Consider the following 14,915-nt stretch of genomic DNA (forward strand, 5'->3'; position numbering starts at 1 on the left):
TTCACAGGAAACAAACAAACAAACAACTAGCATGCTCCTGTCATCTGTCCAATAATGGGATACAGAGAAACTCACTGTCGAATATTGCATTTAATCTCCTGCCATGTTTATGACGTATGAGTTACACTTGATTTATGGCCGATTTGGGAAATTCTTTAGAGTAACGAGCCAGAAATGTTTATGTAAATCTTTTAGCATAGCAGCCCGATAGCAGCTTTTGGGAATCAGTCCATAAATATTCAAAAGCCTTACCTGATTTGACTCGATCGTGGTTATGTTTTGAACACTTCCAGATGGTTTGCAGGGTGGCTGCTATTTTTAGATCCCTGGAAGTCTGTTTCTTACCACCTGCACTTTCCGATTTTATCATCTCAAACTTGTTGAAATCACACATTAACTTCTGCCTCAAACTAACTCGCAGCTTTTGTGAAGAGGTGGTTAGCTCACTGGTTGAGCCTCACGGCTGAAATTCAGCGACCGGGCGTGAGTCCGAGCTGTGGCTCTCTCCCCCTCTTTCCTGTTTCCCACGGCTGAACCGTGAAATAAAAGCAAAACGTCCAAAAAACTTCAAAAAAACAAAACAAAAACACTTCATGTGAAGGATCTTTGTTGGTAATAAAGAAGAACAAAAAACAGACATGAAAAGTTTGGGGAACACAATTCACACGTCTACTCACTAGATTTGTAAACTTTGTAAGAGGAAGAGTCACCAGCGTGGAGAGACATACAAACAGAAGCTGCACTGGATGCTTATGTATGTCAGATTATTTTGAGCAGAGACAAATTTATATTTTTAATTTTGTTTTGTTCGAGCCAATTCCCAGAACTTTTTGCTGCAGTTTGTGTTTTTCCTTCGTGTTCTTTAGCCCCTGCTGTGATGTTCCTCAGGCACATCCAGCCCAGGCTGGATGTATGATTACTCCCGGCTTTCTTCTAGCTGTACGTGCCGGGAATAACTCGATAGTGAGGAGTCTAGCAGGTAATCAGATACACCTGACCCACGTGATCTGACCTGCCAGTGTGGAGGAGCAGCACTTCTAAGATCAGCTTCTTCAATAATTCTGAGCTCCACAAGCCAAGAGTGAACCGAAAACTCATTTCCAAGACTCGTATCCAGAATCTCATTTTTTTGCTTATGATCAGAAGTCAAGGCTAAAACAAGCTGGACTATGTGCTTGAAGAGTTATTCAGCTTGTTTTTCATGCAACATCCACAAAACTGTTACTGTGAATGCAGGTTTTTATGTTTTGTTTAGTTTTTGTTCGTCATCTCCGTCTTAAATAATGGTCAGGTATAAAAATAATCCCCAACACTCACATTAAAATCGATGTTTCCTATCTAGTCGACTTTGTTGGGGCTTCTAAAAGCATCGTCCTGCAGCACAACGTGGAGGATTTATATTTGTGCTAATCAGAGCTTTTTCATATGTGAATGTCTGACATGTGATGTGACATCAGTGCCGTCAGCTCAGAAATACTGCAGTGAGCTGGTGTCTGAAACACACACGTAGAAAACAGGTGTGGAAAACATCCTGAGCTGATTCTCCCAGAACGGCCTTCAGTCCTGTCAGCGAGGCAGAATTGGCTGTAACAAGTAAATGCTAGTGTTTTAGAGTACTCAGATTACTTTATTTTAATAGGGTAACATAATAACTTATCAGTTACCAATTACAACGTCATGGTTTTAGGGACCCGTTTGTTTGATTTTTTACTAGATTATTATTGTTAATATTATTAATGGTAGTATCAGTATCGATTCTTAATTTATTATTATTATATTATATATTATTATATATATTTAGTGTCTATCAGTTGCCATAAACCATGTTACAGCCAATCAGGACAGTGTGCTAAATTCTGCTGATATACTTTTAACATTTGCAAGCAAAATTAAGTTGTTATTGCTGAACATCAGTAATAACTCACAGCAGTAACTCAGCAGCCTGAGCTAATGTTAATAGTAAATTTGTTAAAGTGAGTGACTGAGCAGGTCGACCTACAGCGCTGAGGGAGAGCGGGCTGTACTGCCATGATTTTAGGCCTTTCTAAATCAAAGTTTGATGCTTCCCAGTACTGCAGGGTAACAGGTTCATTATTAATAGCCATAGTTTTCAAGGTTCAAGGTTCAAGGTTCTTTATTTGTCACATGCATAGTTATACAAGTATAACACACAGTGAAATTTTGTAATGTTTTGTTTGTTTTGTAATGCAACGCGTTACTTCTATCATATTAGTGGGGGTCATACCATGTTCTCCTGCACTGCTTGTTACTCATATCACTGAGGATCGTTTGTCAGGCCTCCTTGATGGGACTGGGTGACAGATAACAGAAATCTAACCATACAGTGCATTTTACGCCTGCATGGTACTTCATCAAACTAATTCGTTTGCACTTGTCATATGAATGTTTGATTCAAGACATTTAAAACTGACGTGTTTGCGTTCAATACTTAGCAAAACTGTGAGACGGGTGCATGCTGGCCAGAACTGTGAAAATCATCATATTCTTAAGTTAGTCAATTAAAAAGTCACCCATGGACATGGAGGATGGTCACACTACGATGACAGTTATCAACTCTGCAGTTAAACATGATGGTGTTACTGCAACATTTAGTCTGGATGATGGCCTGATGGTGGATGTAGGTACTGAGTGAAACTGAAATCAAACTTAGTAGCCAAGATAACTTTGAATAGTAAGAGATACATGTTAAGACCAACAAGAGTTAAAATGCAGACAGACTCGTTTTTTTACTGGCATGCCAGAGAAAAGAGACGAGAGAAAGAAGGGAAAGGGAAGGAGAAGGGAGGAGGGATAATTGAGGCAAACTTCTGAAGCCAAGCCCGAATAAAGAAAAAGCTACAGTTGTAGAAGAAGCTAAGATGGAGAAGCTGCGATGAATGGGGAAGCGAACATCTGTGTGCACGGTGAGGGTGTGCATGCAGCAGCACAGGTGTAGAGGCAGCAGCAGCATGCTTGCTCGTGAAGAAATGAATGGGAGAAAGGACTTTTATACTAACTGGCATCTCTTTTCCCTTTAACTGGACCAACAGGAGCTCAGCTTTAAGTTTAATGTTCACTGTATCATTTTTTCCTTAATTTTACATTAATAAGCCAAACTTTCCTTCAAGTGAACTGCAGGTTATAACACAGTATGCTGCCATTTGTTTAGAGATTCTGGCTGTTTTTCAGTTTTGTGTAAAATATTAAACTTTGTAGAAGTGACTTTGCAGCCCAAAATCTGTTACGGGGTGTTTGCTTTATCAGCTCACTAGAAAATAAAGATGCTGGTACAATTATGTACTGCAACAGTTCGAATTTTTAAAAATATTTTTAAAAAATCAATAGGACATGATAACTTGCTGTAATCCCTGTAATCTACTAACTGATGTCACTTCTGACAAAATGAGAAAACAACAAACACCGTTAGTGTGAGAGAGGGTCCATGTTTGGGTTTCACATATTTGGATTCATAGAAATCAAGAAATGTTTGAAACATAACAGCAGTGCAGCTGAAAACACAAATGAAGCTACACAGATTTCTGTGAGGCCTTTTAATCTGCATGGTTTGTGATCAAAGTAAAGAAAGACTTTGATTACTGCACAATGTTCGTGTTGGCTGACCGGTGCAGCTGATCAGTGTCTGCTGGGGCTCACCTCCTCCTTATAGTGTTTGCAGTATTAGTGAAATATTTATTTTTTGTTAAGGACATTAGATGACAAATTATCTGGTTTGCTGTGTAGCGGAAATTTTCCACGACTTTGCTTCTATTTTGGTGAGTAAAGTTCAAATATTTTATTAGTCTGTTACTTAACACTAATTAGCAGCTCTGTGTAGGTGTGTTGTCCATATACAGCCTATGAAAGTTGCGAGCGCTAGCTCATAGCTTAGCACTCCAGTCTCATTTATGATAACCTCTGGCTCCAAAAACCCAACACTGGTCATGGGTACACTGCTAAGGCCTCAATATGTTGGTGACCGTCTGCAAACAGAAAATTGCAATGGAAAAATGTGTTGTTGTTGTTGTTGTTGTTGTTGTGGCACTTGCTTGTGTGAAACTAGTCACAGGTGGTCTATGGTACCAAAAACCTCCTTCTGGTTGTTCTGGTCGCTAGTAGGAAGCCGTACTTGGCGTTAGCTTCCATGAAAAATACTTGTCTGCCAAGTAACACTGAAACTGCGAAAACTGCAGCTCAAACTGGAAACAGAGAAGCTTTTTCAGACTTCCACTGCGGGGCACCCTGCTAGCAACCAAAACAATCAAAGAGCTTTTTGGTGCAGCCCTCTCGCTGCAGCTGATTTCAGCCAGCTGTCCAAAAACCATTTCCCCTGCGACCAGATGTTGCTGATGTATCCAAAGGATTTCATGGACTTGTTGCATCACGACACATTTACTGTTGTTGTTCTTGCACAGTTTGCTTTTTTTTATAGGACTCACATTTAATACATTTTGATGATAACCGGGTTTGACTGGATTGCATTTCTCTTTTTAAATGAGAACTCACTGCAAAAAAGCTTTTTCAGAATCATATAAACACTATTAATTGTTCCAGTCTTCTCATCTATTTACTTTTATTGCTTCTTTAATTTTAAATGTGTCACTTCACCTTGGAAAGTAATCTGTCAGGATTAAATTTAACTTCCCCTTTTTGAACAATCAAGAATAACACAGTTGGTCAAATTAGCTAAATAATGTTATGGAGATTTAAAACTAAGTGCAGCATCGATCGGCACCATTCACTGACCTCAGATATAAAGACAAGGGAAACAAGCGGCACTACAAGGCTGTAAATTCATATATCAGACACAAACACTGGGGCTAGAGCTGCAATTCTCTCCTCTAGTAGTTCACTTCCACTTCTGAGCTCCTCCACATTCTGCTATTAATGATCCAGCAGTAAGAGTCTTGGAAAAAGCTGTAAACATGTCTGAGGCTATCTTTTCTTTCTTTCTTGCAGAGTGTAGTTCTGTAGCAGACGAGAGGAGAGAATGGTGAAAGCAGTGTGAGCTCAGAGCCTGCCGCTCAGCCTAATGATGGTCAGGCAGCAGATGAGAGCTGGGATGAGCCATGCCTTTGAATTAGCCACGACAACAAAAACATGATCAGCATGCTGGAGAGGACCTCATGAGACTGATGCAACATTTTGTGAAGTGAGCACAAACTCTGAAACCAGAGATGTTATGCAAACACTCTGCTCCATTTTAACCAGGAAAGTTGTGAGGCGTGTGAGACTGGCACTACATGTGTCATCATCGTGTCACTGCCCTGAAAAACAGCTTTATAAGAAGGGCAAAAATCTTGCACGACAGTTAGGCTGTTAAGAAGGTTTGTCAAAGAGTAACCAGGCTAACAAATGATTTGCTGACAGATGTTCTAAGCTATGATATCCATGAGCCTGATTTAAGGTAGACTGTTGGGTTACTCAGAAAAGATCAGCTTCATTTTCCAAAGTTTTTGGTCGTAGAAAATCATTTGCAACTGTGGAGCTGGTCTGTTTAAATGTAAATATTCATGATCCCGTCGAGCTTCTTGTCCACAGTCGAAAATCTAACATTAATAATAATAATAATAATAATGTGTTTTGGACCTGTGTATGGAAACACATTACACTTACAGGAGCTGTTGGGCTATGAAGCCCACTGCCTGGATGACTTTTACACACAATGTGGATTCAGTGACCCCACTTTACGTGTCCTGCCACTGCATGGCTGATTTGCTTTGGTTCCTAAACACTTCCTCTTTGGCATATCTAAAGGGAAGAAACTTCACAAACTGATTTGCTGGATTGATGGCTTCCTTTACAGTAACATGCTCAAGTTCAGCGAGCTCTTTAGAACAGCCCATTCTTCTACAGCGTTTCTACACGCAGACGGCGCAGATAAGTGCTTCTTGTTTTAAACACATGCTGTTGTTCTAATCAGGCATTAGATCATAATTATCTTCCCTTTCCTGCAAGTTCACCAGGACAAATTTGAAATCTTTATTCCCAATTTGCTGTGGTGTACAGGTTTGTTGCCTTTGTAGAAAATATAGCAGCTCCCTAGACGCCTTACAACACCAACTCAGTGCCACGTCCTCAGTGTGATCCTTTCCTGGTGGGAAATTCACTTTTTAATAATGTGCATTTATGACATTTAAAGTAAGACATGCTCATTTCACATTTTTTAATGAAGCAGGGTGCATAGAGCAGGATGTGATGCGGCTCATATATTAAAGCAGGGTGGGGTGGGTTGAACATCAGTGGAGGTGAGGGGCAGGGTGGTTGCACTGTAGGGTTGGGGTCCTGAGAGAGGCCGGGACGGGCCTGAGGCGCCAAGCGAGATGCAGGCGCGGCACGGCTCCAGTCTGCCAGGCCTTGGCTTTAAGAGGGTAAAGAGTGAAAGAACCAACCTTCCCGTTGATCTGAGTGGTGAGATTTGGATTGGTTTTTTTGGATGGCGGGGTGCAATGGCGATGGAGGGATTTAAGATAAAGTGAGAAAGAAAAAAAAGAAACAACGAGAGGGGCAAAATAAGGAGTGGGAGGAAGAAGACAAGGAGAAACAGAGAGAGTAAAACAGGCAAATATCTGCTTATCCGTTAATGAGTGAAAAACAGCCTGTACACATCAGTGGCACACACACACACACGCACACACACACACACGCACGCACGCACACACACACACGCACACACACACACACACGCACGCGCGCGCACACACGCACGCACGCACGCACACACACACACACACACACACACGCACACGGCATGTAACAACCCAACGCAAACCCACCATGCACACAATGAAAGATACACTCTAACGTAACAAGAATAAGGCACACAGGGAGATCTCACAGTAAGGACCCCCCCGACCCCCCAGTCACACACACACTTTCCCTTCCCTGTCTTTAACACTGCTGCAGCAGCTGAGCCCTCCACAGCCTGTGAATTAAGACAGCATTAAGGAGGTGGAGGCTTGCTGACAACCAGACTTCATTAGGCACACAAAGCAGACGTTGTGTTACCGCTCACATTTATTCTGCTCATTGACTGTGGGGGGAGCTCAGCCACACAGCACCCTGAAATCAATGAGCACATAAACATGCTGCCCTAACAGGATTAATCCAACACTCACCTTGGAAATTATTCTACCATGAACCCAGTCCGTACTTAGAGCAGATTCATTTGTATGGAGGCGCTTCGGATTAGCTAACACCGAATTCAAAGGACACTTTTTACCCACTGGCTGATGAAAAGATAAACATTGATTAAAAACTGTAGTAACAGAGTTGTAAATCTGCTAAACCCTCTGAACCTGTGAATGTTACTCTCACCCACAGACAGAGCAGATACCGGGAGCACTGAGAATAGAATAGAATAGAATAGAATAGAATAGAATAGAATAGAATAGCCCTTTATTGTCAGTGTACGTGGGAAAAAACTTTGAATTTTACCCAGTTGGGTGGATCCATATTTGGAAATTGACACAATCATTGATATTTTTACAGTTATATAGTAAATATGAGCCTAAAGTGCAAACTCTCAGCTTTGATTTGAGGGTATTCATCTTCACATTGATTTACCGCGGGCTGCCAGGATGAAGTAAGTAGAGATACTCAAACCTCCCTCCACCTAGGCACCGCCTTAAGCTTTTCTGGGGGGAATTGCACTGTGTCTGCCCCAGGTGTGTCAGAAACCCCTCATCTAGGAGGTGCTGGTCATATGTCTGAAAGCAGTGCCTTTACTGCGGCCTCTCCTGAAAGGTCCATGGAGTAAACTAAGAGAATGTCTGGAGGAAGCTCATTTCTACTGCAAGGATCGGCAGTCCAATTCTTTTGGTCACTATCCACAGTACCACAGTAGGCAGTAAGGGTTAGGGTTAGTAGATCAACCAGTAAATCAATGGCTCTCCCTTTATCACGAGGGACCAGTCTGTCTGTTATCATCATGCTCGACTCCTCCTCCATGCTACAGTATCAGTATTTCCTTCATCTGTTCAACAGGTGCAAAGTTTGGAAATAATTTCAACTCAACCGTTCTGAGTGATCACAGGATCCTTGTGATGGTAGAGAAACACTATCAGGAGGTAGGAACAGCATTATCCACAAGTTCACCACGCTGTGAAAATTTCAGATCAGTCTGTAACAAAATTCCAAGAGAGAAACTTATAGACTCATGATCACTGACTAAAAACATGCTGAAGACAGTACGAAGTCAGGGCATGTTTGACTTTCAGTGGCACTGAGTCACTGCTGTTTACTGATGATGTGACATATGACAGACGTGTGAATTCTGAATTGGGCGACACGCCTTCTGCTCAGAATCAGCATATTTCTGCAGGATTGACAAGACGGAGCAGATGGGAACGTACGTAATGACCCAAAACATGCTTGAAAAGCAAACCCAGAAGTTTTTAGAGGTAAAGTGGCTGACTGTCAGTCGAAGGCTGCCGAAGAAAAGAGCTGCAGAAAAGTCTGGAATCAAAGAGTCATAAAGAGAGCTGTGGTTTCAGGGAGGCGCTTCCTGCAAAAGATTCTGGACAAACTATTAAACAGAAACATTTTATTCCTCATTATGTGAATTTGCACAATGACCAGTTGTTTGGTGGTTCATTGGTTTCAACCCCTTGAAATAAAGCTGAGAGTCTGCACTTGCAGCATGATAGTTTCATTTGAACTTTACTTGTGTCACTGTCTTAAGAACCAACTGTATTTTCTGTATATTTTATAAGCTTTACATAAGCTGCATTGACTTACACATTTTTAGGCAACTTAATAACGAGGCTTTTCCAGTAAGTTAATGAATTTAGAGGTTTTGAGATGCTGCTGATGTAAGACTTGCCATCCATTAGTGCCACAGCTTACTGGAAAGAAAATATTGTAAAAACAAAAACAAAAAAACCTCAACTGTCAGTCTATAACCCACAAATGACAGGATCACACGTCTGTGGAACTGCAAACTTAATACTAAATGAAGGCTTTTAATTTCTTCCCTATTTTTACAGCTTTGAAAGCTCAACAAAAGTTAGTGAACCTTCAGTAAATATGAATTACTCTTTGCATTTTTATCCAATTTTCTCTATATAGGCACTAAAATATTATTAGACCCCATCAATCGTATGGTTATGTTAAAGTGCATCTTTAGGACACTAAAGCCAGTTGATCTGCAATGTTTAAGTTAAAGAAATATTTAAAAGCTAAATGGACCAAAGAACTTCCTGTGCTTTCCAAGTAATGTCTTAAAACGTGGACTAAATAGTGACACACATTCACTCCCAAAATAGTCTCTCACGTCCATCAGAAGAAGTGAAAACAAAGCATGTTAAACAATAAAATGCAGCTGTCTTCATGTGCAGATAGGAGGATAAGCATTGAGACATGAGAAGTAACATATACGGTCAAAGTATATGACTGACACCTGAGTGGAAACGAGACCAGAGCGACAAATATAGAGAAAGAAACTAAAAAGAGATGAAGACAGACACTGGTGGGGAAGGAAGACAGACACACTGGCAACATATCTGTGACATATGTTGCAGTGATTGCTCAGAAGCCACAGTGTGAGATGAAAATGGAAACGCAAATACTGGCACACCTAGAGAGGTTACAGGTTAAATCAACACAGGCAGGAACCTTGAAAAGAGAAGCAGAAACAGAACAAGTCACATGCTTTATGTTCTCACTTTGTTGGCTGCGGTTCCTGTTGGTGGCTCAGTGGAGGATGCGTCTTGTAAAATGACATCAAATATGTACATTTATGTGGAAACAAACAAAGTGTCCTCAAAACTATGCCTGAACTTTCTTCACGACCGAGATGGTTAACTGACAGTTCTCTTTAGTTCCCAAAGGCAAGTTTTTTATGTTATTCTGAGTGCTGTGCTACGATCTGTTATTTGGAAAATGATGCACATGCCATGTTAAGTAGATAAAAAATGTACATCTGTTCACACATATGTACTTTCAAGAAAGGCACACACACACACACAATGGGGCAAATTTGGCTATAAGTTCAAGTGTATTTCAAAATGAATGAATGTGCTTTTAAACTTACAGTCACATGCTCTATCACGTCTTTTGCCCATTTTTGCGTTGCTTTGTTTTCCCGTGTTAGTATTGTTTCTGTACCATTTTCATTAACGCTGCATCAGGATCGTCACTCCTGCTGTTTTCGCTCTGCAGTTTCATTGAAGAATACTGGAAAAGCACCACATACTTAACCTAAACCTCACAATACATTTTAAAAAAGGTTTTCCCTCGAAACGTTTCCTGCCAAAGAAAGTGAAACTGCAGAAGATGACACCAGGTGCAACTCCTGTCAGGAAGCCTGCAGGACTCAGCCTCACCAGACTGAACAACAGAGGCTGGAAGTGTTGCTGATCTGATGAGCCTCGGTTTCTGTTGGACTTCAGATACAGTCAGAATCGGCTATGATCAACACAGAAGAAAGGATCCGTCCTGGCTCGCGGGATATTTCCTTGGTAAACTTTTGTATCAAAGTAGCAATGTTTACATGCATAAATCCCACGAAAACCAGCTGCTACTGATTTTGATTGAACACAGGACACAACTTTACAACTTGAATTCATCCATTAAATGACCAGAGTCTGCTCTATTAGTATATCCACATAGTAAAAATAACATTTTGGCAGGGAGTTGATTTCCATCTTTTTCTGCAACATCTGCACCCTTATTGTTTTCCTGTTGGACTATGACCTTCAGCATCCTACACCTGCTATGATGTGTTCACTTTATAATATCCAAGCAAGCTCAGTGTGGTGTATACAGGAGTTATCTTAACATGAAAGGGCAGAAAATCTGTTTTTTTTTCTCTTAAATGTCAATACTTTGTCACTAATTACTCAACAAGCTTGACTACTGCAAAACCTTTCTATCTAGTTTACCTGAAATTGTTATAAATCATCTCCAACTAATCCAGAATCCTACAGCCGAGTGCCTACGAGGGCCAGAAGGAGAGAAAACATATTACAGCAGCTCTGAAGTCCCTGCAGTGGCCTTCTGTCAGTGACCTTATTGACTGCATTTCTTTTACTTGTTTTTAAAGCACTTCATTGTCTTGCTCCACTATATATGTCTGACATGCTGACAGTGTATGAACTAGCAAAGACCCTCAGGTCCTCCAGCACAAATCTGCTAGTTTTTCCAAAGTAAAGGACACATGGGGAGGCAGCTTTTAGCTTTTATGCCCCGAGCTGCTGGAGCAGTCGGAGTGGAGGAACTGAGAACAGCCGGAAATGTTGAGAACTTTGAAACTCAAAACCCGTCTTTGCTCCTTTAAAAACTATTTGAATCTGTTTATCTGTACTTGTTTGATCTCATTACATGTTGCTTTGTCCTGCTATGGACTTGTTGAACCACTTTGGCCTGAACTAACCTGCAAGAAGTCGTTAAACGACTAAAGTTTCAGGGTTTCTGCAGCAGATCTGTGCCGTGGGGATCTCATTGCTCCCTGTGAGAATTCTTCCTGCTTATGTTGAATATAGAAAACATCTCCACAGTATGACCTCACTGTATAAACAGAGTCCTTGTTCTCCGACTGAGAAGGACCTGTCTGTACTGTCAGCTTCACTAACATTGCTGGTATTTCATTGAGTTGTGTGAACTGGGTCATGACGTCAGACAACAGGTGCATAAAATCAAAGCTGCTGCCTCTAAAGTCTGTCATTTGCATGTTTCTTGAGCTGAACGCTGCAACTTAATGCTTGAAATCGGGCATTATTCTACCATCAGAACAGAGCATGTCATCTTTGGGTGTCAGCTAGCGAGCTACCTTTCTGCTACCTTCTAATCCTCTTTTCCATGGAAGAATGTTCTTTTACCACCTTGGAGAACAGCACTGGAAGAATTTGGACTGTTTTTAACTCTCAGTGGTACCCTGATGCTTGTTTGAAATTAAAGGAGCATGTAGATCCAGAAATGGCTAATAATGCCAGACGTAACAAGCAGCTAAAATCCAAGCTCCTGTTTGTAGTTCTGTGCTGGATGCGGTAATTTAAGTGCTGAAACTGGGCCCGAATCTTACCCACTGACTCCAGTGGCATGTAGGCTTGTTGGCAGGACACAGGGTCATTGCAGGTATCTCCTCCCTTCTTGTGCAGGTGGAATGAATCAAAGAACGAATTTCACACATTAGCTGTGTGATCAGAGATGAACGTGTGAGGGAAAAATCAAACATCTCTGCCTGTCTTTGTTTGACACACTGGGGGAAAATAGATTGTGGGGCAACGGTTTAAGAAGCAATGCTCGACATGATCGAAAACACGATACAACAGCTCCAGTTAAACAGCACTAAAGATTTGGTAACAGCTGTATTTATTATGCAGAAGCTTTCAAATGATTTTAAGTCCGACTGCATCAAAGAGAGCTGTCAAACAAAAACGAGATTAAAAGGAGAAATGAATCAACAGCATGCTTTGAAAATTGCCTTTGAGAACCTGATACTGGCTGAGGCTAATTGAGTTGTTTGTTGACGAGACTTGAGAGAAAGCCTGAGGCTTCCTTTCACCCTGCTGGCTTTGCTGCTTTACATCCAGCCAACTGCATGGAGGGGATTTCCTCTCCACTTTTTCCCCATTTGCGACGTGAAGGTGTCAGCTTCCCTTTGGAGGCAAGACCCCACACGTAAAACCTCCACTGCCCCAAAACTAAAAGGCAGAACCGCAGCCAAACTCTCTTTCACCCCTGACGAGTCAAAACATCCCCCCAGGTCACTGTGAGGTTAAGCAGGTCAAGCAAAGTAACAACAGAGCAGAGGAGCAAAATACATAAATCAGCACCCAGGAGACAGAGACGAGACAGAGAGGCAGAAAGATCAGGAAATGACAGTGTGAGGCTAGAGGTGTGATTTTCGCTGCAGTCACATCCGGAGAGGCAGTTTTCCTGTTAGCATTCAGGAGGCAGAGCTGGAGGTGACGAGAGAGCACCGTTTCTGCTGCAGGCGGTGACCCGAACGGCAGCAGGGAGGGGGGCGGCCGAGGTCAAGAGGGAGCTTACCTCGAACATAAAGGTTAGCTGGAGCCGAATAACGAGTCCCGGCGCTGTTGACAGCCACACACTCATATTTGCCCTGGTCCGACTCCTCGCTGTTTTCAATCTGAAGCGCTCCTGGGGAGGGAGGTTAAAATGTCACAGTTAAGATCTGCACCACACACACGTGGAGACACACAGACACACTGTTAGCCTGATCGTCCAAACGGAAAGCTCCCCTTAACTTGGCTGAGCAGAAATCTGAATCCAAATCTATACAACTAACTAACAAGTTTTCTTCAAGTCGTATCATTTGATCTTATTATTTATGACAACTTTAACAATTAGCTGTTATTGTGCTGACTCAGGCTTTCCAGCATTTTCTCATTCCAGGGTTTCAAATACTGACATTTGTCAAGATATGCACAGCTATGGTAGCCGTTCTGCGACACATCAGGTTTATGACAACACGTCTTTCACTCCCAACTTGTATGAAGTCTTTGCAGGGCTTCATATTTAAACCATAAGATAACCTCTTGGTTTCTGCAGGCTACATTTTACTGAAGATGAATATTGGATGTTCTATCTGCACAATTAACCACAAAAGCAAACCACATTATTTATCAGATAAATTCATTAAAAATAGATACTTTAAAATCTACAGTTTTCCATGTCAGCAAAGCAAAACATGAACATGTAACAAACAAACTGTAGTCCCCCCATATGAGGGGTATGTTGGGGAAAAGTAGTTCTAAGTACAAGAAACGTTTTTTAGTAAAGTTTTGTAAAGTTGTTTTTGTAAATTTATGAAAATGACTGTTATTCTTGAACCTCTCATTCTTCTTTGATGGCTTTGAAAGACAAGAACTCCTTCAGTGTATCTTTGCAACATCAGACAGAAAAGCAGCATTCGACACCCTGGGATAGAAATGCACTGGCACAGCTGTCGCTGTCAACAGTATAGCTAAAATGTCTTGTAGAGACACAACCATGTAAATGTGATTCTTTTTTAAAGGGAGCCTGTTCTGATGTTCCTTATTTTCTGTCACAGATGTGCTGTTCCAAACTTGGATGTTAAACATCCAAGTTTGGAACAAAAACGTTTTTTTTCTGAATGAGAATAAACTGAGCGGCCAATTTAAGATCAAAAAAGGAATATTGTGAGATCTGAATCACGCAAAGCAACATTAGCTGAGCTCTACAATACAAACCTGGACCTGGAAATGAACAGAACAGATTCCATTTAATGAAACTGCTTTTGTTCAAATGGATGGGAATTGAAGACATTTGTTTGAAAGTCTAAATAGGCGATGTGCTGCTAAACACAATCGGCCATGAAATGTAATTTCCTGTTTTTCTGGCAACACCATTTCAAAATTGACTGCTGCACTACAGGATTCCCAAGAAGCAATCTGAGCTGTTTATTCTGACTGTCAGTCAAAACACTTTCAAATTGTTGAACAGAAACAAGTGAAACAGAAGACTTTGGCCTAATTGCTGAAAGTGTCCCAGGGATTCAACAGCTTGTCATTTTCAGATGTTAAAATGTTAATGCATGAAACCCCCGACTGTTCAAAGCCTTCAGTAACTAAACTAACCTCCACCGATCACTGCTATATAAACACACAATACATACCTGACATGGTGATCTACATCCAATCACACCAAAAAGCTTCTTTTGCAATTTCATAGCATTTAGAAACATGTAAAATGAGCTGTCATTGCTGAGGTTAGCTTTGAGAAAGAAGCAACATGTGTTTAGTAATAATGTGGTTTTATGTGCTGACCGTGACATACATCATGCAGTGTAGCAGCGCACAGTAAAAACTATGAGAAATAAAAATGTACATATTTCAGAATACAATCCTGAAATGCAACATGGGATGGGTGTGTGAAGCCGGTTTAAGAAAAGAAAACATGTGTGTGGCAGCATCCCGGGTGGATCTGGTGCA

At 41.2% G+C, this 14,915-nt stretch overlaps 1 protein-coding gene across 16 annotated transcripts in view; it reads right to left on the bottom strand.

Moving 5' to 3' along the window:
* Positions 1 to 14,915, bottom strand: part of ptprfa (protein tyrosine phosphatase receptor type Fa) — a 358,380-nt gene that overhangs the window by 127,009 nt on the left and 216,456 nt on the right. For all 16 annotated transcript variants that reach the window (XM_076874474.1, XM_076874475.1, XM_076874480.1 and 13 more), the window contains one exon: positions 12,991 to 13,101. In XM_076874474.1, the coding sequence (XP_076730589.1) occupies positions 12,991 to 13,101 (111 nt within the window). The remainder of the gene's footprint in view (positions 1 to 12,990; positions 13,102 to 14,915) is intronic.

Source organism: Maylandia zebra, linkage group LG15, assembly GCF_041146795.1.
Source record: "Maylandia zebra isolate NMK-2024a linkage group LG15, Mzebra_GT3a, whole genome shotgun sequence".
Lineage (NCBI taxonomy): Eukaryota > Metazoa > Chordata > Actinopteri > Cichliformes > Cichlidae > Maylandia > Maylandia zebra.